At 35.0% G+C, this 24,478-nt stretch overlaps 1 protein-coding gene across 1 annotated transcript in view; it reads left to right on the top strand.

Moving 5' to 3' along the window:
• Window positions 1-24,478, top strand: part of ODAD2 (outer dynein arm docking complex subunit 2) — an 87,288-nt gene that overhangs the window by 26,715 nt on the left and 36,095 nt on the right. The window contains exons 11-17 of the mRNA XM_055805570.1: window positions 5,637-5,783; window positions 6,058-6,267; window positions 6,427-6,663; window positions 7,985-8,095; window positions 8,609-8,763; window positions 12,166-12,408; window positions 19,903-20,017. Of these exons, the coding sequence (XP_055661545.1) occupies window positions 5,637-5,783; window positions 6,058-6,267; window positions 6,427-6,663; window positions 7,985-8,095; window positions 8,609-8,763; window positions 12,166-12,408; window positions 19,903-20,017 (1,218 nt within the window). The remainder of the gene's footprint in view (window positions 1-5,636; window positions 5,784-6,057; window positions 6,268-6,426; window positions 6,664-7,984; window positions 8,096-8,608; window positions 8,764-12,165; window positions 12,409-19,902; window positions 20,018-24,478) is intronic.

Here is a 24,478-nt window from a genome sequence, read left to right as displayed (position 1 = left end):
AGGATGACCTTGAATACTAATTTTACTAAGTAATAGCACCAGTAACTAAGTGGTTAGCTGTTTTCTGTCACTGTTGTTGTTACGGAGCCACTGTAACTTGAGATTATAGAATCATGGAATGGTTTGGGTTGGAGGGGACCTTTAAAGATCATCTAGTTCCAAATGCCCTGCCATGGGCTGGGACATCTTTCACTAGATCTTTGAGCAGTGTGTGTCACGCATGCTGTATCTGAATGTTTTTCTGCCAGAAGGTGTCAGAAGGTACTTGAATACTTCAGAAACAGTATCCAGCATTCCCTGTGATCATAAGGAAGAATTTCTGAAGGCCCAAAGATTTTTAAATAGACAAAGACAGGACACTAAGCAAGCCAGTGAAAAGGGGCTCTGGATGCAGCCAAAAGTTAGCGCATCTTTCATCTTGCTGCGCATTCAGAATGGACTAGCTGATGCATGTAGTCATATATAGAGAAAATAAAGATGTTTCTAATATAGTGGTGACTAAACCTGTGAGATTGGACTGACAGATACCAAATTTACATACAATCTTATAGTCATCTAAAACAACTGCCTCTGTATACATACATGAAAAGTTTTAACTATATTAATCTGTGCATTATTTTATTATAAAAGTGGTCTGTTAAACACCTCAAAAGTAAAAGCAAAAGAAAGCCAGGCTTTGCTACACATTATAGTTCTGTAATTCTCATCAGTGAGCTCTGAGTATCATTATAGAGACATTACACATACGTTGCAGAGAAGATGTTTTACTGATAGTGTAGCAGTGGTACTGTTTTATTTTCATTTAATTTGTGGATATATATGTTATACCACTATATAGGAAGAGGCACATATTAATCTAAGTCTGTGTTTAATTTCAAGCCTTAAAATTGGTTGTTGATCTGCCAGTAGAGTTTATTTTGCATCCAGCATATCAGATTTCAGATGGTATAACAACTTGATGTAGATTTTATGTCAACTTAATGGAGAGATAACTACTTCCATGCATGTTAAAATCTGTGCTGTAAGTACTGCAAGACTTACTGTAATAATAACCTCAAGAAGCAAAAAATAATTGTTGAAACCATCGGTAATAGTTCTTATTTTGTAGAACTGATGCTTCAGCACATATGAAAAATATTTTATTGTGGTTTTACTTTAAAAACACTTAAAGTAGTGTGCATTTTTTAAGCTGAAAAAATTAAATGAGTGTATATTTTATATACAGCTTTATTTTTTATTGAATATAAGACAATTAAAAGTTGTTTATTTTTTAAAAACCTGGTCTCTATTAAATGTCATATGCCAGTCATTATCCATGTTGCACATGTATCGTTATACATGTAAAATAGGTGAATTATGAATTACTATGTTATGTATAAATGTAGTTTCACTGTAGGAGAAGCACTCCTCAAAAGAAGAGACATTGCTTGTCAGGTTAGCAATATACTTCTTACATTTATATAAAATAATAAAAAGACAAGTTTTCTCTTTAAAGACCCATTGCAAAATTTTTATAATACAAAGCAAAGTAAATCTCAAAGACTAAGCTATATGAAGAGACCACAAACTTCATAAAATGACAGCTGTTAGTCCTTTTGAGCTACAGAATATCCTGTGTAAGTTTGTAATTATATTGTATAGATTTTTTAAAAAAAGTTTAGATTTTGATATGTGTGGATAAACTGATTTCTCTAGGAAAAAATTGAGAAATATATAAAAATATTTTATTAACTAGGACATATTTTCAAAATAGATCAAATTATGTTCTTAAAGCAAGACATGTTTCATTTTCTTCTGAAGTCAAGGTGGTAACAATGATTTAAAAAAGGCAACATAAAAAATTGTAGGAATCTTCCTTTAGGACATTGTATGTTACAGATGTTAAAAAATTATATTTAACAGTTTTCTGTGGGGAAATTATGTGAATATCTATTGTTACAAGACATTTTAAGTAAAAAATCTCTATGAAGCACCATCTACATACACTTTGTTGATTAGCAGGTGCATAAGGTGCAAGTTACTGATCTGAAACTATATGAAGTGTTTTTCTCACATTCCTTTTGGATGTATTTTCTCACTTGCAATTCTCTACTACATTTATAGTATCTGTTGTAGAGCATGTTAAAGACATTTTTACTTTGTCTTAGTGTTTCTGTTTACCTCTAAGAAATATGCTGCTAAATTTGTGGATTTGTTAGATCTACTTATTAGCAGACATTACTCAGTTTTTCAGTATTCTGTATTTCAATATGATGTGCAGAATTTACCAAAATATTTTCCTCTGGAAAGGGTTGACTCAAAGTCCTTTACAGTTTCAAAACTGTTATTTGAAAGAGATGGACGTGGGCAGTACAATTCAGATCTGGGTGAGAGCCAAAGCCTCCTTGGAATTCAGAGGCATGTGGGAGGTGGATACTGTAGTTTGATCTGCTGGGTGAGCTAAGTTGTAACTTCCACACTAGCACCAGTTGGCATCGCTCAAGCATGCTAGCTTCTGTCGCAGCTACATGGTAGCTCAGCACTTCTAATTTCTGTGCAGCTGGGTCCATCCTTGATTTGATTAATAGTAAATCTGGACTATAGGTTCAAAAGAATCCATTGTTATCATATGTTTTAACTTTCTGCATACCATAGGGTGTATCCTTTGATCTCTTTCTTGCTTTCAGTCTAGTAGCTGTGACTGAAATAGAGCTTATCTTTTAGTAAAACATCCAATCTTGACTGAAAAAATTTCCACTGCTGGAAAACTTATCATCACTCTGAGTAATTTCTTCCAAAGGATAATTAACCACACAATGGAGATCTTGCACTTTATTCCTCATCTAAATTTTAGTACCTTTAATTTCAAATGAAACCTCTGTGCTAGACTGTAGAGCTCTCGTGATCACATTCCTATTCCTCACAGAGAGATATTCACTATGAATAAATCATACCTTAATTTACTTTTTAATAAATTAAACAGTGCTTTTCATTTCTGTCTTAATGCAACTATTTTCCAGGCTTGCAGTCATTTTTATTTCTTTCCTCTGAATCATCTCCATATTTTCACTTTCCTTCTAGAACTGTGAAAAGGAAAATTAGACACAGAATTTCAGTAGTAGTTGAACGAGTGCCTAAAAAGACAGTACCTATGTTCCTATACAGTACTTTGAATTCTACATCCCAAAGTTCATCCTTTTAATCAAATTTTACACTGTAGTCTCAAATTCCTATTCAACATCCCAAGTCTATATGCTCTGATTTCCAGGACAGAACTCCTACATTGAGCTATATCCTGTTTTCATTGTTTTTAAGTGTATGACTTTAATTTTAGACATAAAAGAAACTGTATTGGGCAGATCAAAAGACTGTATTGCAATAACCTTACTGCAACAGGAGGGAGACATGATGATTGGGATGGGTTTTTTTCTGTGGTTAATCTTTTGCAGTTCAGATGTCCTGACCTCTAATTTACATGGATGTCGGAAACTTGACGGCATAACTTACAGTAGTGTGAAACTCTGTTCATATTCTATCAAGACAGAAGAAACCCAGAACCATAAATGAATACGCAGGCAAAGTAAGAACAGGGCAAACACACAGCTTTCTAATACTTTCCAAGCTACCACTTGTTTTTAGCCCAGGGATCTGAAAATTGAATGAGATATTTACGTTTTTACTGACCTTCAGTGACAACTTAATTTCGCAGAATCCTTTCACAACTAGTTCCACTAGTCTGTTACTTCATTTGAAGAATCAACTCCCTTTATTTATTTTAACCTAAATCCTATTATACTTCATTATTAAAAGAGATTATATCCGTATTAAAAAAGAGATATTGGGCAGTCAATCCCTATCTATTGTGCTCAGTGCCATCCCTAATACTGTAAACAGGTGGTGGCTTTAAACTAAAAGAGGGTAGATTTAAATCAAGTATTAGAAAGAAATTCTTCACTGTGAAGGTGGTGAGACTGGAACAGGTTGCCCAGAGAAGCAGTAGATGCCCCATCCCTGGAAGCATCCAAGGCCAGGCTGGATGGGGCTTTGAGCAACCTGGTCTAGTGGAAGGTGTCCCTGCACATGGCAGGGAGGTTGGAACTGGATGATCTTAAAGATCTCTTCCAAGCCAAACCATTCTATGAGTCTATCATATCCCTCAAGCATCCCTTTTCTAAATTAAGATACCTTGGGTTATCTTTGCTGCTCTTTGCTGAAGGTTTTTGAGTGCTATAGTGACCTTCCTGAAACTAAGGCTGCAAAACTGCATGAAGGTTACTATGGATTTATACTGTTGTATAGTGACATTCTCTGTTCACAGTTTTTCCCAATGAAGTCCTAATATTTCATTTGTTTTTTGATTACCATCTACCCTAACCTCCAGATACCATTTCTGATTTGTAATGGTCGGCTGAAAAACTTACCATTTCATCTATGGAGTTAGGATTGTTTTTTCTGATGCGCATGACTTCTCATTTTCTCATTTGCTGTTTTATTGCCCTCTCAATCTTAGAAAGTTCTTTAGCGGTTTGTCACAACTGGCCCTGAATCATAATATCATCAGCAAACTTTGTCACATAACTACTCCTTTCATATTTCAGGGTATTTACGAGTATGTTGAATTGCTTAACTTCCACACAGATCTGTGGAACTCCACGAAATCACATCCCTTTATTGAACTGACTTCTTGCTCCCATCCTCAGTTTCCTATCCTTTAGTCATTCTTTTCAATCAATGCAATAACCTTTCCTCTTATAATATAGTGGCTTGGTTTCTTTAAAAGCTATCAGGGAGGGACATTGTCAGAATCCTTATGGAGTCCAGTTAGACATAACAACTAAATCTCCATTACCACAAGCTTGGTAAATTCTGTGAGGTAGGGCTTCTCTTAACAGATCCACAGTGACTCTAAGTATATCATACTGTTGCAAGAATATAATATTTAGACAGATATCTGCTAATTCTGTTCTTTATTGCAGTCTACCAATTTGTCCAGCACAGATATTTGGCTAAAAGGCCTTGGATAACCGTTGAACTCTTTTCAGAGTTGACACCACATTCCCAGGACACTGGTAACAGGACGGTTTGAAGCAAGAAGATACATGCCACTTCTACTGAATCAACTATTTTATCCTGTTTCCTTTATAACTCAGTTGAGAACCTTCTAATCATGGCAATTTGTTACTGTTCATAATGTCAGAGTTTTTTTACACTGGCTTCAGTTTCAGAAAAATCCTCTGAAATGTCCACAATGGAAAATTCCCATCAGAATCAATTTGGTTTCTTCCAGAGTGAATATGAATGCAAAGAATGCAGATAGCTTCTCTGAAATGTCTGTGTCTTCACTGTGTGTTCTTCTGCTAACTGCAAACACTCATTACAAAACTCATAATACTTGACTGCCCAGTTTACTGGTCCGTTCACAGCAGGCCATATTAGTCGTTTGTCACCTGTGCTGTTCACTCTCATGTCAATCTTTACGCCATTTGCAGACTTTATCAATAATTCTATTTCTTACTATGTCTGCATTATTTAACACCATAGAGTCAAAATAATCTTAACATGTTTCTTTTTTAGTAGTAGTTCTGCTAGTATTGAAGAAGAGATTGTTTTGTATTAAATGCACTTTACACATTTGTTAATGACTTGCTTTATTTTAGGGAGGTAATCCTACAGCTACTGTAATTGCATTGTGTTTGATGAGAGATTTCAATCTGGCTCAAGAAACTTGTCAGTTGGCCATCAAAGACCTTGGATGTCTTGAAGTGTTAATTAATTTACTCGATACAGAAGAAATTAAATGCCAAGTAAGTAGCTTTGTCAAATAGAGAAACGAATATGCTTTTTCTATTAGAATATTTTTTTCAGTTTTCAAAGTTATATAGTATAATGCAAATTGATTTCTCATTTCTGTATTTTCTTGATTTCAAGGATTTTTTAGATAAACATAAATTTCCTTGATTTTCAGTTTCCTTCTTCTGATTCAATTTAAAAGATAAAATGATTTGGATAAACCAGCATGTTAAATACTTTTATGTATACTTAAATAATGTTTAACTTCTATTATTTTCCATTATTTAGATTGGTTCATTAAAAATCCTGAAGGAAATTAGTCAAAATATACTGATCAGACATGCAATTGCAGATCTTGGGGGCTTACAGATCATGGTGAAAATACTGGACTCTCCAGATAAAGATCTAAAATGTTTGGCAGCTGAAACGATTGCTAATGTTGCTAGATTTAAACTAGCACGAAGGACAGTAAGGCAGCATGGAGGAATCAAGAGATTGGTAAGCAGACATTAAAATTTGTACCCTTGTCTTATTTTTGTCAAAAAAACACATCACGTGTTGTGTACATGATTCTTGCAGTAGTGTTTACCATCATTAAAAAGCAGTATAATACCTAATCCCTTCAGATAATGAAAAAAAAAAGTGGTTTTTTTTCAGGTTGGGCTGTTGGAAGGTATTTCAGTGGGATCAACCAGTCCAACACTATACCAAGCAAATGATACTGAAATAGCACGCTGTGGGGCTTTGGCGCTCTGGAGCTGCAGCAAAAGCACCAAAAATAAAGAAGCAATCCGTAAAGCTGGTGGCATTCCATTGTTAGCTAGATGGCTCAAATGTTCACATGCAAACATCTTAACCCCAGTAGTGGGGACACTACAAGAATGTGCCTCAGAGGTAAGTAAACACCTATAGCTAAGTAAACACATATAGCTAAGTTATTTCTAATCATTAAAACAATTGGCTACTAAAAGGAAGCATCACATTTGTCTGTCATTTAAATCAGGGCCATTATCACATCAGGAGGTGGATGCTTTGTGTGGTCAAAGTATTTTTGAGGTCACATCTTGTAAGGAAGTACAGACCAGCATGTTTTATTTAAAAGACTAGGGGTAGTTTGTGAAAGAAGATATATAGAAATGAAATCCCTAGTCAGTTTCATTTTTTTTCTCATTTTTTTTTCATCATACTTGACAAATTTGGCAACTTCAGATGCTATATTCTGGTTAATCAGTACAATTAAATTCTACAAAACTAACCTACAGGTGTGGCCAAGGTGTTCCAATACAGTGCAGGGCAGTGTGGTTTACAATGTCCTTGTGAATTGCGTAAGATGGTGTCTGATCAACTGCAAAAAGAAGAATATATGTGATTCCGTTTTTAAATTTGAATACAAGTATTTTTTACCACTGCATATAAGATGAGTGGTTATTTCTCCGTTTGTAGAATCATATTTGAAGTTAAAGTGTATTGCATTATGGCCAAAAATATACATAAATTCCCTTGGTGAATTTAAGACATGTAAGACATGATTTTTCAAAAGATTTTACGTTATAAAATACTTTGTATTTTCAAAATTAGCTTCTTGAACTACACAAGTTTATGCATGCTCCACGAGACAGCAACCCAGCAGATTTTAGCTTCAGTAAGTCTATATTGAGAAGGTGATGTTTTTGAGGTTTTCTCATATGGCCAGATTTGGAAATAACACTAAATGGATCTCTTACACAGGTGTTTCCCATCTCTTAAATAATGGTCCCCTGTTACAATGCCTTTGGGTTAAAATTTGGAAGAAAAGATCACTAAAAAATTTCAATTCTTAGAACATGTTTTTCTAACTTTGTTCTAGGAACAGATCTGTTGTTTTGGCTGCTGGCTCTTGATGAAATGAGTGGGTACTTCTTGATCCCATTCTGAAGCACCTTTTTTTTTCCTTGGCTCTGAGCAGGGAGTCTGGACACAGTTCAGAATATACTGAATTCTGTTTAAGCCAGGTGGCTACAAAATAGAAATCGCAGCACCTGGTTTTACAGGTGATTTGAAGAGCACTGCAGAGAATTTATGTATCTGATTAACTTTGAGAACATCAATAGTATTTTCAAGGCAATGCAGATTACTTGTTCTTAAAGTACGAAGATTCCCAATATCAAAGCCTAGAATTGTGACTGGTGTTATTTGTTAATAGATAGGATTTAAAAGATTCAGTTTATCTTTTTAGCCAAGTTACAGACTTGCAATAAGGACAGAAGGAATGATTGAGAACCTTGTCAAAAATCTGAGTAGTGAACATGAGGAGCTTCAGATGCATTGTGCAAGTGCCATATTTAAGGTAATTGTATTATTATAATCAGTAGATCACAGCCAGGATTAGCCCTTTGGTTTTATGTGGTTGTCATTTTTAATATTTCTTAGTTTTACTAGTTCTCTAATGTGTAAGAAATTACTTCATGAAAATGTTGATGGTCTTTGGATAAATCTTATTAGAATATTTTAGCTGCATATTTAATACTGTAATTAAGTTTGTACTTGCTGTTCTTGTGTGCAAGCCCTGAATTGCACAGGTAACCAACAGAGAGAGGCGAGGTGTACTGTGCAAAGAGCTACTTTGGGTTTTTATGTTTGTTTGCCGACAAGGTGGACAATGTGACAGTATAAGCACTGCTGCATATACAGCAATGGTTTACTGTCCACCTCTGAGTTGTTAGCATATTCAGATACTTTAATAAAATACTTATGTTTTCTTCTGTATTAGCTTTTACTAGTTATAACATAATACACCTAGCTTTTGAAGACATAATTTTGCACATTTTGCATTGTACATATGTTTAATTTTTTTGTATAGTGTGCAGAAGATAAGGAAACACGTGACCTTGTTAGACAGCACGGAGGTCTACAACCATTATCTGTTCTGCTTGGTAACTCTGAAAACAAACAACTTTTAGCAGCTGTGACAGGAGCAATCTGGAAATGCGCAATCAGTGGAGAAAATGTGTCAAAGTAACAATTTAATTTTACAAACATATATTGCATTATCATGTTTTGATTTTATGGGCCTCTATTTAATTTTCAAAATTGTTGTGCCGTAATTCTTCAAAAACATACTTTATAATCGGTTGGGCTTTCAACTTAGGTTTTACAGTACTTAAAAAATTGTCACTTTACCTCATCAGGATACAGTGGAGACAGCGTTAAGTTCCTAGAGTCTTAAGAGTCAGTGGGGACAATTGGTGCCTCTAAAGAATAGTTAAGATGTAGGGCGCTGAATCAGGAGGTGTACTAGCACATACTAAACATTTGACTCATGGGCATATCTGATATCCCCACTCCTTTCTGTAGCTTACAAACTGGAATCACTGCTGCATGGTAGAGAGAGTTAGCACACTTAGCTTTAATGTTTTATGTCAAGAGAGGTGGAGAGCAAATTATCTCATTCTAGGGTAGATATCTGATACACATTAGGTCCACCTACTTCAGCAATATACTGCAATCTAGGATAATTAGCGTAGATGCCTCTCTCCTTGACTATACAGGGGGCTCAGAAAAGTAGCTTAGTGTGGACACCCAGCTTCTAATTGTGTGGAATTAACTGGTGAGAGTACCATAGGTACTACAACCTCTTAGTATCAGGATCCTGAGTGATTAGCTGAGAATGTGACAGCAGGCATTAGCATCCTCCACCTTTCATGAAACAGCTTAATGACTGAGAATAATTGACCCCCTCATCTAGAATTCAGTTATCAGATTCATGCACCTTACCTCAAAAAAAAAAATAATCCTGGAGTCTGTGCTAGGTTTCCTGCTGAACTTAGGCTGCTCTGTGCAGAGGAATGTAAGATTCAGAGGCTGGAAGGAGTATAAGTAAGAGGTAACCGCTTCCTGCAGCCCTAATTTTAGTGTACTTTGCTAGACAAGCAGATATGCTGGATAAAAATCAAAAAGAATTCCAGTAATAAGGGCTTATAGTCTGGCTTTTACTGTCCTAAATGAGTTCCCAAACTGCTGGTATACCGAGCTGTGGTCTTTACATACTCCACTGATGTCCTATTGCTTTTTGCATTCTTGATTGCACAGTAACCTGGCTTTTCAGAAGGAAATCCTTCTTTTCTGTGGGCTTTGGGTATCTGCACAGAGGCATCCTGTTTCTGGATCAGTCAGTGACGAGATGGACTGAATGGCGCACTCTATACTACTGAACAGGGCCAAACCTTTCAGGTTCAGGCACTGTGTTTTGATTATCCATCCTGTTTAACTGCTAGCACAGTCCTTTACACAGTTCGGCCTGTGCCAGCAAGCGCTCTCCCAGACAATGCCCAGACACTCCTTAGGAGCAGTGCAGGCAACAGATTGTTCCTATTAGCAGAATGGGTGAGCCCACCCTGAATTGTGAGGATAAGAGACTTCAGCCATGTGGATGCTATGTTGTACTTCTTGTCCTCAGGCCTAGAGAATGAGCCCTTGCCTGTTTTATTTATTAGTATAGCTGTAGCCAGTAATTCTGTCCAAATGCAAACAGATTTTTGCTGGGCTACTCACATGTCTTTGGCAAGTGCTTGATGCTCCATGAAGGTTACTAGCCAGGCGCAGCTCCAGGCTTGAGCTGAATTCATGTATTATTCAGTGCTGAGTCTGAAGCAGTAAACCCTATCCAAACTGAAGGTGGGAGGGCACTACGGAACAGGGAGAGAGGATAATGTGAAAACATGTGAGGAGATCTGGAGGGATGAGCTTGAGTCTGGCATGAGGGTAAAGCTAAAAGACCCTGCTGGTTCCTGTAGGGCCGCTTACCTTTGAACTACTCCACGGTGTTTCCTATACCTGAAGTACATTGCTGAGATGTTGTACTGACTCAGCAACGAGCTGATACAGGTGTCTGGACGTGACTAGCTCCGATTCCAGTTTGCGTGCAAGCGGCCTTACTTCTTCTGGACACAAGATGGCCCGAGCCAACAGCTTTGTCAGAGTGTAGCCAGCCCGTTGCAGAGCCAGCTTATACAGTTCTATCTGTGAAGCAGTTGATAGGCAACACAGATAAAGTAGCCAGAGAAAATCAGGGGGGGCTTAAAATTATTTGCTTGCTTTATTGCTCTTTTTTCATGCTGTTGATGGTTTCTTTTGAAAAAAAAAAATATTGTAGGGATACTTCCAAATTATAGGGAACAAAGAGAGGAAGATTCCTCTTTAAGCAAAAGCTTGAATAATGAAAAATGAAAGTTCCTCATTTCTCAGTTATTTTAATTGTTATACTGATAAACCAGCTTGGGAAGTTTTAACTTTTATTGAAACAGTTCTAGTTTTGCCATCAAAATCTCAAAAATACTAATTTCTTTTGTATGAAAGAAAAGGCACATGTACAACTGATTCCCGGAAAATACAGAGTATTTGTAGCTCAAGTAGACACTTCCAGAAGCTAGGGACTGCGGGGAAAACACAAATGAGAACTCTGTACTCTTTAGGGGAGGAACTATGTGTATTTACATAAAGCTATAAATCAAAGCATAACCATTAGATAATATGCAGGTTACATCTAGCTTGATACACCAAGTAGAATTGTCAAGTTGTATCACAGAAAATGTATGAAACAAAGATACACTATTTGTTAAGTATCTTCCAAGTTCTGAACAAAACAAACTTGGAAGATTACCCCAGTACTGAGGAATAAAGTCCTGTTCTGAAAGATGAATTTCTGAGGTCTAGCATGCACCTGTTTGTAGAATAGGTTGTTCAGGATTTTTAAAACATATTTCTGATTTTCAGTACCAAAAGTGCTATGAAGAATGAGGGAAGTATTAATAATAGCAGTCAACTCAAATTTCTGTCCACTGATTTCTTAGTTTCAAAATGGAATCTAACACAGTAAATAGAAGTGTACTAGAACTGTAGGTCTGACCTTATGAAAATGTAGGTATTAGGCCTGAACTAAGTGTAGAACTGGTCAGGGCAAACTCTCTAAAGGCTGACATTTAGTGAAAAGTAAGGGTGATCCTTTGGTCCAAAGAGGTGGAGGGGGGTCTAACACACTACTACTCCAGCTATTGCTAGCATGGCAGGAAAAAGTGCTGGAAGTTAGGATGCCACAGTACTTGCCAGTCTTCCAGTATGTTTTCAACTATTTATTGATGTTGCATGAACATGTCAAGTTTTAAAAACCCCACAAACTACTCTGCAGATTTAGATAGCTAAATTAGACAAATGTATATAAAGGTAGAGTAAGAAATCATGCTGTATGTCACACTTTCAAGAATTCATTGGAATGGTTTACCTGTACTGTGATTTCTTCAACAAAATAATTTACATACATAAATTAAACATTGTACTTAAATTATAATGATACTTTAATTATAAAACTTATCACAGTAACATACTGAAACTAACAACTTTGGGTTTATTGCTGTCCTTTAGATTTCGGGAATATAAAACTGTAGAAGCTTTGGTAGGGCTGCTTACTGATCAGCCTGAAGAAGTCCTTGTAAATATCGTTGGAGCACTGGGAGAATGTTGCCAAGAGCCAATAAATCGAAGCATTATCCGTAAATGTGGTGGAATACCACCTCTAGTGAAGTACCTTACTGGAACTGATCAGGCACTACTTGTGAATGTCACCAAAGCAGTGGGAGCTTGTGCAACAGAACCTGAAAATATGATGTAAGCTATTCATATTCATAGCATTTTAGATTGGAAAAAAAGATTTTTTTAGTAAATCTGGCATAAATACAGTCAATTTTAATCTGACTTAAAAGGATATTTTACCTTTTGTTTTCTACAGGGCTTTATGGGTTAGTTACTTCCTACTGTAAAATGTCCTAAATAAATAAGTATTTTTAAAAATCATGAATTAAATACATAGAATGTAAAGATTTTGCATTTTAGGGAAAATCAGATAAACCTTTAGTAAATTGCTTTTATTAAAGTTAAAACTGAAAGTTACAGAGCATCACTTTAAAGTGCTGCATGATAGGTATCTCTTTTGCCTTCTCCTTTTACATATGTTCTCAAATCATAAATAATAGACTAAGTTAGAGAAAGTAATTCTAAAAAGAAAGGTACATATTTACAGTCATGAAAAATAATTTGAAAATTAGGAGTATTATTTGTATTATCTCTGATTTGTCCCTCTTCATCATTCCTTCTATGAACTCAGACTTTTTTTGGACCTTTTTCTCCCCTATTCCTTTGCAAAACCAAAGAAAAAGACTCTTTTTACAGCTGCTCTCTTTGATTGTGTGACGTAGGTTTGTACAACTTACAAAGATCCTTGAGTTTTATGATTAAGTGTTCCAGTTAAATGTTGAGGTCGGTATTTGCTGTGCTTACTGTGCTGTTCTCTTACAGGGATATTTACCTCAAGATTCTCAGCATATTTCCCTCCTTATGTATAAGGAAGGTCAGAAAGAGAGTTTTATTAAGCTCCTCCTGTTCTGATTTGCATAATTCACTTGATATTCATATAGCAGTGCAGGGAATTCTTTTCCTGAATAGGGCTTTTGTTTTCATGCTTTGGCTGTCACCCAGTGGCAAAAGGCTAGATGGTACACAACTGTAAACATGGGTTGTATGAACAGTTAGTAATGTAGCATAAAAGTATAAATAAATGAAATAATTTTCACGACATATCTCACTAAAAATCAGACTTTAGAGTAATGTATTAAGCTAACATAATTAACACTGGACATCAACTGTTAAATTTAAATGCCAATACGTACAAATTGATATTTATAAAACCTCAGACATACTCCAGTACTCAGGACTGTCACTTGTAACAGCCAGCATGGATAGCTTCATAGTGGAATATGGTCAGTATAAGCACAAAACATAACACAAGTTGCTGCTAAAATTGTGATAGAATAAAGTCCATCTTGTTTCTAAGAAGGAGAGAATACAGGTTGTTTGGGAAAAAATTGTATAGAGTTTGCAGAGTGGAGAAAGGAATAAAATGTCTAATTTGTTTCATATAAAAATATTCTCTATTGAAGGTTCTCAACTTTTAAAATGTTTTTAAAATATTTAAAAATATTAACAAATAAGCAAGATCTTAGAACAAGTAGAATATACTTTTTAATATTACAAAAGAACTGTTACACAGAAATTATTATTATTAGTAAGGCTGACATGTACATGATGTGTTGTGCTAGTTAGACTCGTAGAAGAGATAATGCTGCTGTCTTTTCTCAAGGCTTGATTCATCCAGGTGTGGATAAATTTGATATAATCCAGCAAAATATTTAAAAACAATGCTGAGTTAAAACATTGACACCTTTGCAACCATTTACATTTAAATGATTTGCTTGGTTGAGTGTTCTGCCTCTCACAGGGTTAAGAGCACTTAAGAGCACCACCCACCCGCGAAAAGAAAAGGGACATCCATTCCTCTCCTTTCTCCTCCTCTCAGAGCTGTACAGCAGGAACTGAAATTGTAGGTTGTCATCCAGATTGCTCTTCTCCTTTTTGGGAAGAGTAAGTCACCCAGTAGTATCACTTCATTCCATTTACAGAATTTGGGACTAAAACACTAAGTAGCCTTGTTCAAAACTACTGTGGAGTTCATTCTTTTTCTGTTATCATTTTCTGAAGTTCTTAACCAAAAAGACACATCCTAACAAGGATGTGGAGATGTGCCAAGATTGTCTTCTAGAAAGAAGGAAAAGCAAAGCCACTTGTAGCTTCAAGGTAGTAGAAGTAGTGACGAAAGCTTCCCACTGAAGCTTGATACTTAGCTGTTTCTGCTCTTCCTGGTTCACCTGCCTGGATCCCTATTACATTCCTTATTTCTTAATCACTTACTCCTCCAAATGGCTTGACAGGTTCTAGGAGACCAGTTCTTTTCTACTAATAGCTTTTCTTCTGACAAATTTGGCTGGCAGGTCTTGAGGCTTGTTTTCTTTGTCATCTGGTACAGACAAGCACTGTTTAAAGAGTTACTTGGTTAGTTTGGCACTACAGAAACTTGAAAAACTATGATGATTTTTCTGGATTCTGCTATCGTTGACTTTCATATATACTGGACACCCAGAAAAAACCAAGAAAATTGAAAGGGAGTGTCAAGCCCTCATAAGGACTGAGAATTTTCAGATATATTCTCACATTTCATTAGCTGCATGTGTGTTTAACAAAGTGTGGCTTAGAGACTAAATATTCAGTTGAGCAGTCTTCTATTTTGAATGTGGTTATACTTGCAGCAGGTATGTGGAAACCATACAGGCTGAGAAAGATTCAAGAATATGTAATGAAGAGGATGGAATTAATATAAGGAAAAAATATTATTATGTATTATAAAAAAGAGTGTGTTCTGCTGCAGTGCAGTAAACATCTGAGGGAAATATTGTATGTTTATCATACGTTCTATTGAGGAAGCCTGCACTGACAGAGACTAGTAGATCAGCATAGGTAAATCTACAGTTTCTATATGTCTTTTATATATTTTATCTCTTCTGTGTTTCCTAGTTGACACTTCACCTTCTACAACTACTGAGCAGAAGGTACAAGTGTTACTTTCCTGCACTGAACCTTTACTTGAAGGCAACTTCAAGCAATTAAGTGATTCTTATTGACTCTATTGAGCTATGTAAAATAAAGAACCACAGCCAGCTTCTCCCACAGCAAAAAAATAGTTGACTTATCTTAAAAAAAAGCACAACTATGTGACAGAACGTCTTTACTATTATGTGGACAGCATGATGCTGTTCTACATATTCAGTCTGCCACATGGCCACTGACAAGAGATGCTGCTCCATATCTTTTATGTATATTCGTCTTTTTCAGGAACTTTTTTCAAGTTACTCTTTTTCTCTTACTGAAAAACAGAGGACTAGTGCTTATTCTTTTAACTGCCACTAGATTTTCATTTGCCCTTTCCATTTGAAAACCCATACACTTCATCTCTAACATTCAGACTGAGGGTTTAGAATCTTATAAACTAAAATGTACAATTATTTTAGCCAAACAGATGGAGTTTGAGTCATTGGTACATAATATTATTTATCAAAGCAGTCCACAGAAACTAGTGAAGGTTTTAAGAAACATGCTAAATTGTGGTTTCAAAAAAGACAAGATTACATTCTGCCAGAATTAAACTCTGTAATCTTACCAGTGAGCACAACACAGAGTCAGTATAACTTTGTTTATTTACATTTGTATTTGTGGTCTAAATTGGCAGGCAATTAAACTAGAGTTCTCAAAAGTTCTGGCAAATAACACTGTAGCAGAGAAAGATGATAGATATGACAAACAGATGTCTAGGCTGTGTGTGTGTGTGTGTAAGAAATTCATGTCAAAGTTTCTACTGGAAATGTTCAATATCAAGTTTGAATTTGAAAGAGAAGTACTATTTCAGATTAACAGCTTTGCTAGTTTCAGATACATGTAAAAAAGCAGAGCATATTTCTAGACCTGCAACCCATGTCTTGCACAGACATCTCATGATGTTCAGTGACGTCATGATATGAAGGTTCTTAAATAACATGAGAAGTCTTTATTATAACAACTGTTGACTGTAAACAGCCACAGAATTCATTCAAAAAAATTATCACCTTAAAATTATCTGCACTGGTCAAATAGCAAATACCAATTCACTGCAACCTAGACATTCCAGTAACTTCTGAATGGGTTTAATTTCATTAAAATTATTTGTCCTTAAGACATGTTCTATAGACACCATACATCAGCTGTTCTGTGGATGAAACCAGGAAGATGTTTTGCTCATACACATTGCAGTTGCCTTTTTGTAGGAGTGATGTCGGCTTCATACCCCTTCATCTCTGCTCTAATCATGACTGGCCTGCACAGGATGGGAACACCTCTTAACTCCAGCTATTTCTTTTGGTTGTTTTGGGGAACAGAATAATCTAAACCTTGTTCTAAATTGTATGAGTGATCAAATAAGAACAGTCGACAACAACGCACAGGGCTTTGATCAGGAGAGGTGGCCACTGGCCATCTTGGTCCAGGTCTGTTGTGAGATGCCTCTGCTGTATTAAGGTATAGAGCCACAGTGGTTCAGAATCAAGGCTTTTGCTTCTGAACTCTGCATATTTACATATTGTTATGGACTTACAGTGAAGCACCAGATGGCAATTACGTATAATAAAGTTTACATTTCTATTTTGAGTGACTTTTATGCCTGTTAAGATTTTGATTATTAATAATGTTCTGTACATTACACATATGCAGTTCAGCTATTCTTTAAAAGCAGTTAAATATTTGAGCTTTTAAATGTTAAATATTAAGATCTTTTATATAAACTAGATAGCATATTATTTCAGCTTTTATGAGATTCCCTTCAGCTTTCAAAGAAAATACTCTGTATCTTTATTAAAATACCTGTCCTTTAACAGTCCCATGAGTGGTTGCTTAATCCAGATTTAACTGTAGTTTAATTTTATCATCATAATGTCAACAAGTTACTATAAAATATATCGTTGAAGTGACTGTAACCACAGAGTGACTAATGTGCTAACTATGGATGAATACAGAATTGAAAGCTAACCAAAATAAATATTAAGGTATATTTCCTTGTATTTACTGTGGTAACTAGCTGTATTACAGCATCCTGCTAATAATGTTATAAATTTGGGGAAGAAAATTAGATACAGAAGCAAATCAGAATATTGTTTAGCATTATGCCATCAGAGATGAAATTTTCAAGATTACAGGTCTATTTTCCCATCTCATTCTCTGTTTATTTGTAAAGAAATCTAAGTGTGTATTTTTGTCCACTTTAAAAAGGCATTTTCACATAGTAAGGAAACTAATGTCTAAGCACTTTATAGAGGAAACATTTTTCAGGGCCATATATTTTAGTGTTCACTTTGTTTTTATAGCAGATATGCTCATTTAACACCCATTGTCTTCATCTGTTACATTGTGCAGTGAAACCATGGAAAGATAAAAAATTGAACTCTTTAGCAATGCTTTCTTAATTGGCAAATATATGTTCTTGGTAAGATGAAAATAAAAGGGTTTGTGCCTGTATGGTAATTACACAATAATTCCTCTAGTACGAGAATATAAGAGCATCCTTTCTGTATGTAGAGTTCTTTTCATTTGAGTTAATCTAGTGTAACTGAGAGAAAGCAGTAATCAGCGATGAACAATGTAATTTGGAGATTGGTTTATTTAGTCCATGCTGGTTTTTAGTTTGTTTTTGTCCACGTTGAATAGGTGGAGGACTATTGCTTTCAGATATTCTGAGGTGTTCTGTTGAGTCTAAGACAACGGTCTTTCTTGTCTTCAAGCAAAAGGCAAAAGTCTCCTTTAGAAAATGAACTATAGAGTGAGGGTAGTTTACCTTGAAAAGCTGAAGAGAAGGCAAGAAAACTGAAAAAAAAATGAAAGTAAACTTCAAATTGAGAAGGAGGCTCTCAAAAAAATAGAAAGGAAAAATAAATCAGCCTAGAGGTTGGGGTTTTTTAAGTGTGGTGTAAAAATCTGAGCTCAGTGTTTGGCTTCTATCTCTTGGTTTTTATATACTGGTTGGAGATGGGTCATTTGTATGTAGCGCCTCTTGGGAGGAAGTACCTTGCGTTGGTAAACGGTCAGTACTCCACTTGACTGGAAGAAAGATTCATGGATTCTTTTTTAATTAATTCCAATACAGGAAAAAATTCCTTGTGCTTTCTGACAGGAAAGTAATGTTAAAATTGCTTAAAAGTGTTCAGGGTTTGGAGGGTTTTAAAAGCTTGTTTTGAAGCTTTTACTTAAGTCATCCTTACTATGTGAATATATATCTGTAATTGTGTAGTTTGTGATCATGCTGTTTTATTTTGTTGTGTTAGAACTTCTGAACTTGTCCTTTGATGATTTTCTTGGAGTTGAATTGTAGTTGAGTATGTAAAATAAGCTGTATTAAAACTAGCAATTCTTTAAAATCTTGGTGTCTTAACCATAGCTTTGTGCAAAAAGTATTATTTTGAAAAACATAGTTGTTTAACCAGTTTGCATAAAAACGTTATGAATAAGATCCTTGGTTATTTTAGACAGAGTTAATGTACTTTATTATTTTTTCTGCTTCAAATGATAGGATTACATACAAAGCTGATTTTATAATTAGTTTAAACATTTCCTGGCAAACCTACATATAGTGAACACAAATTAGGTGTTTTATCTGATGTTTTTAAGCCCAACCTGTATTTAAATTTATCTTGATTTACAGTTAAACATGTAGACTCATTTTATACAATTGAAACTTTACTTTTGAGATTACACAGTTAGACAAGGTGTACTTACTTTTGTTTATCTTCAGCTCATTTGCTTGGGATTTAACATATCTTTTTGAAAATAGGCATGTTTGTAAAGGCTGTTAAGTTTTGTTTGACCTTCCTTTCCATTTAAGGTATTCACTGGACCCTAATGTGAAGTTATGATCCCCAAGCCAGATTGATTTTTAAACATAACACAGATTGTGTAGAGATGATTCTGATGATAATTCATTTCCAGCTAGTCATGAAGATACTTTGATTATGGTGTGTTTAAGTAATTGTAACATAGTGTTCAGTGTTAGTCGTGTTGGTAAGGAACACGTGGGAAACAAGTTACACATTATTCATTCCCAACAAAGGATGCACTGTGGTGTGACCATTTTAATTTCTAATGCTAGATTAGAAACATAGTATTTTAAAATATGTCATAGAGTAAGGTAAATACATTAACCATAGACTGAATAAAAGGTTAAGTACATAGTTTGGGCATAAATATTTGTTTTGGAAAGTATTTGTTACTATATGAAAGAAGCCAGTATGCTTGAATTCAGATTTTACTTTGCATGCAGATCGTTAAAAAGTCACATGCTTGTTTTCACATTTATATGAGTTCTGGTTATAATGTAGTTTACCTTACTTTATCTTCTATAAGAATTTTGATGATAGTGCTGAGAAAAAGGTAAATGACATTAATGAGATTTAGTTAGAAAACATACTCTGTCTTTACATCATTTGTTCACACCCATCTCCTATAGTGCGCAGTTTACTGAATAAATTGATGGAGATTAGCTGACAATAAACCACAAGCACTTACATAAAGCAAAACAGTATGTTAAAGAAAATCATACCGATATTTCTTAAAGCAGTGCTCCAAACAAACTGATATAATTTAAAATTGTCTACTCCATAATTAATTATCTCTTTTATTGGTCTGTGTCTGCAATAGGATAATTGACCGTCTAGATGGAGTTCGTTTATTATGGTCACTGTTGAAAAATCCTAATCCAGATGTTCAAGCAAGTGCAGCTTGGGCTATTTGTCCTTGCATTGAAAATGCTAAGGTAAGAAAGCATTTAAAGTAAATATTTTTGTTATATATATGTCATATATAATTTTTGTATTTGTGTGATTTCCAGAAATACTTTGCCATTTGCTACTTACACTCACTGAATTTCATTCAGTTAACTGCTAAAACCATGTTGTATTCACTTTTCAAAAGTGAATAGTCCTTCATCTAGCACTCATTATAGCATTCTGTTTTGCCTTTACAGTGCTTACTGTATTTGGAAAATGTATTTTAATAACCTATCGGGTCTTGGACTTACTGTTCTCAAACAAAGCATGCTGAAAATCTGACACTGCTGAAAACAGAAAGCTTCTACTCACAGACTATGAATAGCACAGGTAGTTGTAGTTGTTCTCCGCTATGAGGTACTTCAGCTATGTTCTCAAGAGACCATCATTTGGTTTCAAAGCGTTTCAGACTCAGTGCCAATGTAATCCTTAGATTTTCTACTCAGACTGCCAACAACAAGTGCCAGTTGTGAATAGTGGTTGTTGTGCAGGTCAGTTGTGCACAGAAGACTGAGCTATTCATTTATTTCATGTCAGTTTCCAAATAGCGATTAAATGGTGAGTATAAGCTATAAGTGATTTTCAGTGAATTCTTACCTGTGGTGGAATAAATGGGAAAGGTTTTGTTTCTCATTGGAAGTTTCCTAGAAATTTATCCTTTATCCTTGTACAGCAATATCTTCCCTTTCTAATATACCTCCACATTTAATACTTCTGCATCTTCTCTTTACTGTACCACAAATATATATATCTCTACATATAATACGAGATCATGACTGTAAAAAACGGAAGTTCCTTCAAAGTGCTAGATATCCTTAGGATCCTTTGCAGGCAATGTTTCCTGTTTGAAAATGAGCACTGTATGGTTGCTATTCGTTTATATGGATGGATAGATGTAGATACAGATATATGGATGAAAGTATTGTGAGAATATTTGGTCTTGATTTTTGTAACTTAAGTATTTTCAGTTTCTTTGCAATGATTTCTGCAATGGCAGCTTGCTTGCTATTTTTCAGACATGCTGCTTATTATCTTGCCATCTTTTTTTATTTTCTTTTTTTAATGTACACTCTAGTATAATAAAGTTTTTTGTTAGGTGGTGGTGAAGTGTGTGCATGTCTCCTCTGTCAAGATACGACTATACCTGCCTCTCTCTTGAACAATATTGCTGTAGCTGAATATTAAAATATTACTTTATCTCAGTGCTGAGGGAATAATTATTATGTGTAAGACTGCAACCTGTATTGCCAGAATAGAACTTCACATTATTAGACCTTCCACTAAAAGCAGTTCTTCAGAAACTAAGGGGCTAGAGGACAGCTACTGAAATTATAGACTACATGGATTTTTTTCTTGTTTTCTTCCCTGGGTATTTGATGAGCATAAGCTATGTACATCCTTAGTTTAGCTATCCTCCTTTCATCTACCTTGGCTGCCTGCCCAAATGCTAATCTGTGACCCCAGAAAGAGTTCTTTGTGTGAGACTGAGGCAAAGTGGCACACTGAAACAAACCTACCAATAATACCCTTTCCTCTGACACTGAATGGAAAGAATTATGTATAAAGCAGCGATTATAGCCACACTGTGAAAGTGCAGTAACTATTTCTATCTAAACAAAATTTTGGCTTTTTTATTCAAAGTTAGTAGTATTCAACAATTCGATCTTCCAAGAAGCAGTTTGGTTTATGCAGTGCTTGATTCAAAAGCAGTAGTAAGTATATGACTTTAAAAGGATTATGTATGTGCATTCTGGCTTTTCCAAGCCTGTACTTGGGACTGCAAACTATGTTTCAAATAGCTGTAAGCTTGGAATCTGGATTTGTTTTCTTTTTGTGTTCTTTTGTGGAAACTGTAGTGGCTCTCTTCTGCAGTGTGGAGGTTCATAGATGAAATAGAACTTGTTAATATTATCAGAAACAATTTTTTTATAACAATGTAGTGCAGCATCCATTTTTCTGCACAGACATTTCTGTACATCCAACTTAAAGTTTATTTTCTATTATATTTTTAAAATCTTAGAAGCTAATCTATCATACTGATAGGGCTTTCCATGCACTTACTCTCACCGTCATCTGTTTAAGATTGGAAAGTCTACCACTTCTGTTTTACCATTGGGGTATAAGAGTCACAAAAGGTCAGGACTTGAATTCTCCAAAAGTTTAGTGTCAGCCAGTTTTGAGCTTTTAGGTTAACTAGTTTGCCTGCTGTTCAACAGGAAGTTAATTGCAAAGGGAGCAGAATCCCAAGTTCATGTAACCCAAGATTATATATGTCAGAGGTTACATTACAGTAGCTGGTTCAGAGTACTTCCCATAGAATAGAATTGTGTCAGTATGTTATAGCTAAGTAATATTGTTTATTACAGCAGTATGATATATAGGTAAGTGATATTTGGTCTATGACAGATTTAAGACCTTTTAAATAGAGGATATACTATGCCAGTATTAGTACTAAATATTTTTAGCCTTAAGAATTTCTTGTAGAGTGAAGATCTTACGGGTAGGCTGGCAGTGGTATAATTTGGGTGGTAGAACTCTCCCAAGAAAATTTGCACAGCACCTGTGAGTGCTACTTGTGAGTCTTAGACAAATATCTCATGATTTTGTATAAATTAGTTCATACATTTCTTTAAAATATAAGACTTAAAGAGACAAGAATGTAATTTATTCAAAGGAATTATGTTAATAAAACCAGATTCTTATTAATTAGTTCCTTACTTCCAAAAGAAAAAGTTACTACTGCAGGCACATTGGTAATGACAGAGTGTAAGTGCACTGTCCAAAAACCACAAATGATTATGAAAAATGGCTCAGAAAAGTCTGCTCAACTCTGTTGATGTTGGAACGACTATATTTGGTTATGATGCTTCTTTGAAAAACAGTATTTTTGGTGTTCTCCGAATGTATTATCAGCCCCAAACAGAAAAAATTAGAGAAATTCTACAAAGATGTTATTTGGGCTATTATAAAATTCAGCCAAAGGTATTGTGCCAGTAAAAGCAACACTGCCAGCTTGAGTTTGTACAAAAATACCTGTTTCCTCACAGAGCAACATTTAAATAGAATGTCTTGAAATAAAATTAAAAAAAAAAAAAAAAAGAAAAAGAAAAAGTTGCAGAGGTTATTTTCCATCCTTATATTTGGTAGAGTTTTGGGTGCAAACATTAAAATAGGAATGGTAATGTCAGGTATTGTCTTTTCCTTTGTCCTTTGCCTGTGCTTGTGTATCAGCTTTGAACTTTCAAATTTTCAGTTTTAGCCTTCGTTACAGCTACAGCTGTAAAGGCTTTCTTAAAGAACTTCAGGAAGCCACCTACCTATAAAGTCTGTCAAAATAATGTAAGTAAACAGTATAAAACTGGTTATTTGAGAAAAGAGAGAAAGTTATTCTGTTTTCTTAAAATGTACTTGTAAAATGACATCTCAACTTCTCTGATAAAGCATGATCTTTTTACCCCCTCCAAGTTACTGCACCCTTTTCAGCTCTGCAGTGGAATTTCATGGGTGTGATGAAGGACAATCAGCCATCTAAAGCTGTCTGTATATTTCCTGCATACTGGGGAAGAGAATGTCCATGCTGACACAAAAAAACCCCAAAATTAAAACTAAACCAGGTTTAAGAGGGAAGGGTCATGAAGTGGGTATGTGTGAAGGTCAAGTAGTCTTCACTTACACAAAAGTATTATATACTGTGGAAGTGAATTCTACTGGAGCCAGCAGTCTGGAGTTAACCTGTGGGTGGAAAATATGCTGCTGATGACCCATGCTATTTAGGATTCTTACACAGATTTTGCTTGTTATGGAAATTTTAATGTAACCATGTGTATAAAACCACAGAAAACAATTCTTTACTAAAAGTAACAAAGAAATGTAATTGAACTTGAAAATTCTTCTGATATTTAACAAATAGTAAAATAACTTGCTGTTTTAAATGAATTAAGATGCTTTGTTTACACATTTTACTAATTTAAAGCTTTAGTTTATAAAGCTCAGTCATGCCCCATAATGCACACTGTTGTTCATTTGTGTTATATTTTAAAAATTTTACTTAAGTAGTAACTATATTTTTGCTTACGTACCATTCTTTGGTTAAGCCTATAATGTCAAAATTCCCTACTTGAGTATGTACAGCATTTTCCAGTTTCTTTGTTTTCCATGCTATGCTTCTTGCAATTCTATACAGAAATCTTGGCAGTTCAAACGTAGTGCTCTTATGGCTCTCTTTCCATTTTCCTATTTGTTTTCTCTAGACATTATCATTTTTAGCATCAATCATACCTACTTCTCTATATTTGATCTCATTTTTATGCAGTTTTTAATCCCTGATATCTGAATTTTGACTTTCCAAATTTTTAAGTGTTTGTTGTGAACTGAACTTCAAAAGAATACTGTAAGAGAGAGAAAAAGGAATTTTTGGCTTGCCTCTCAGGAATTCCAGAGCACCAGGG

The sequence above is a fragment of the Falco peregrinus genome, chromosome 5 (genome assembly GCF_023634155.1).
Source record: "Falco peregrinus isolate bFalPer1 chromosome 5, bFalPer1.pri, whole genome shotgun sequence".
Classification (NCBI taxonomy): Eukaryota; Metazoa; Chordata; class Aves; order Falconiformes; family Falconidae; genus Falco; species Falco peregrinus.
Note: the sequence above shows the minus strand (reverse complement) of the source record. Positions and strands in the feature narration are given on the sequence as shown.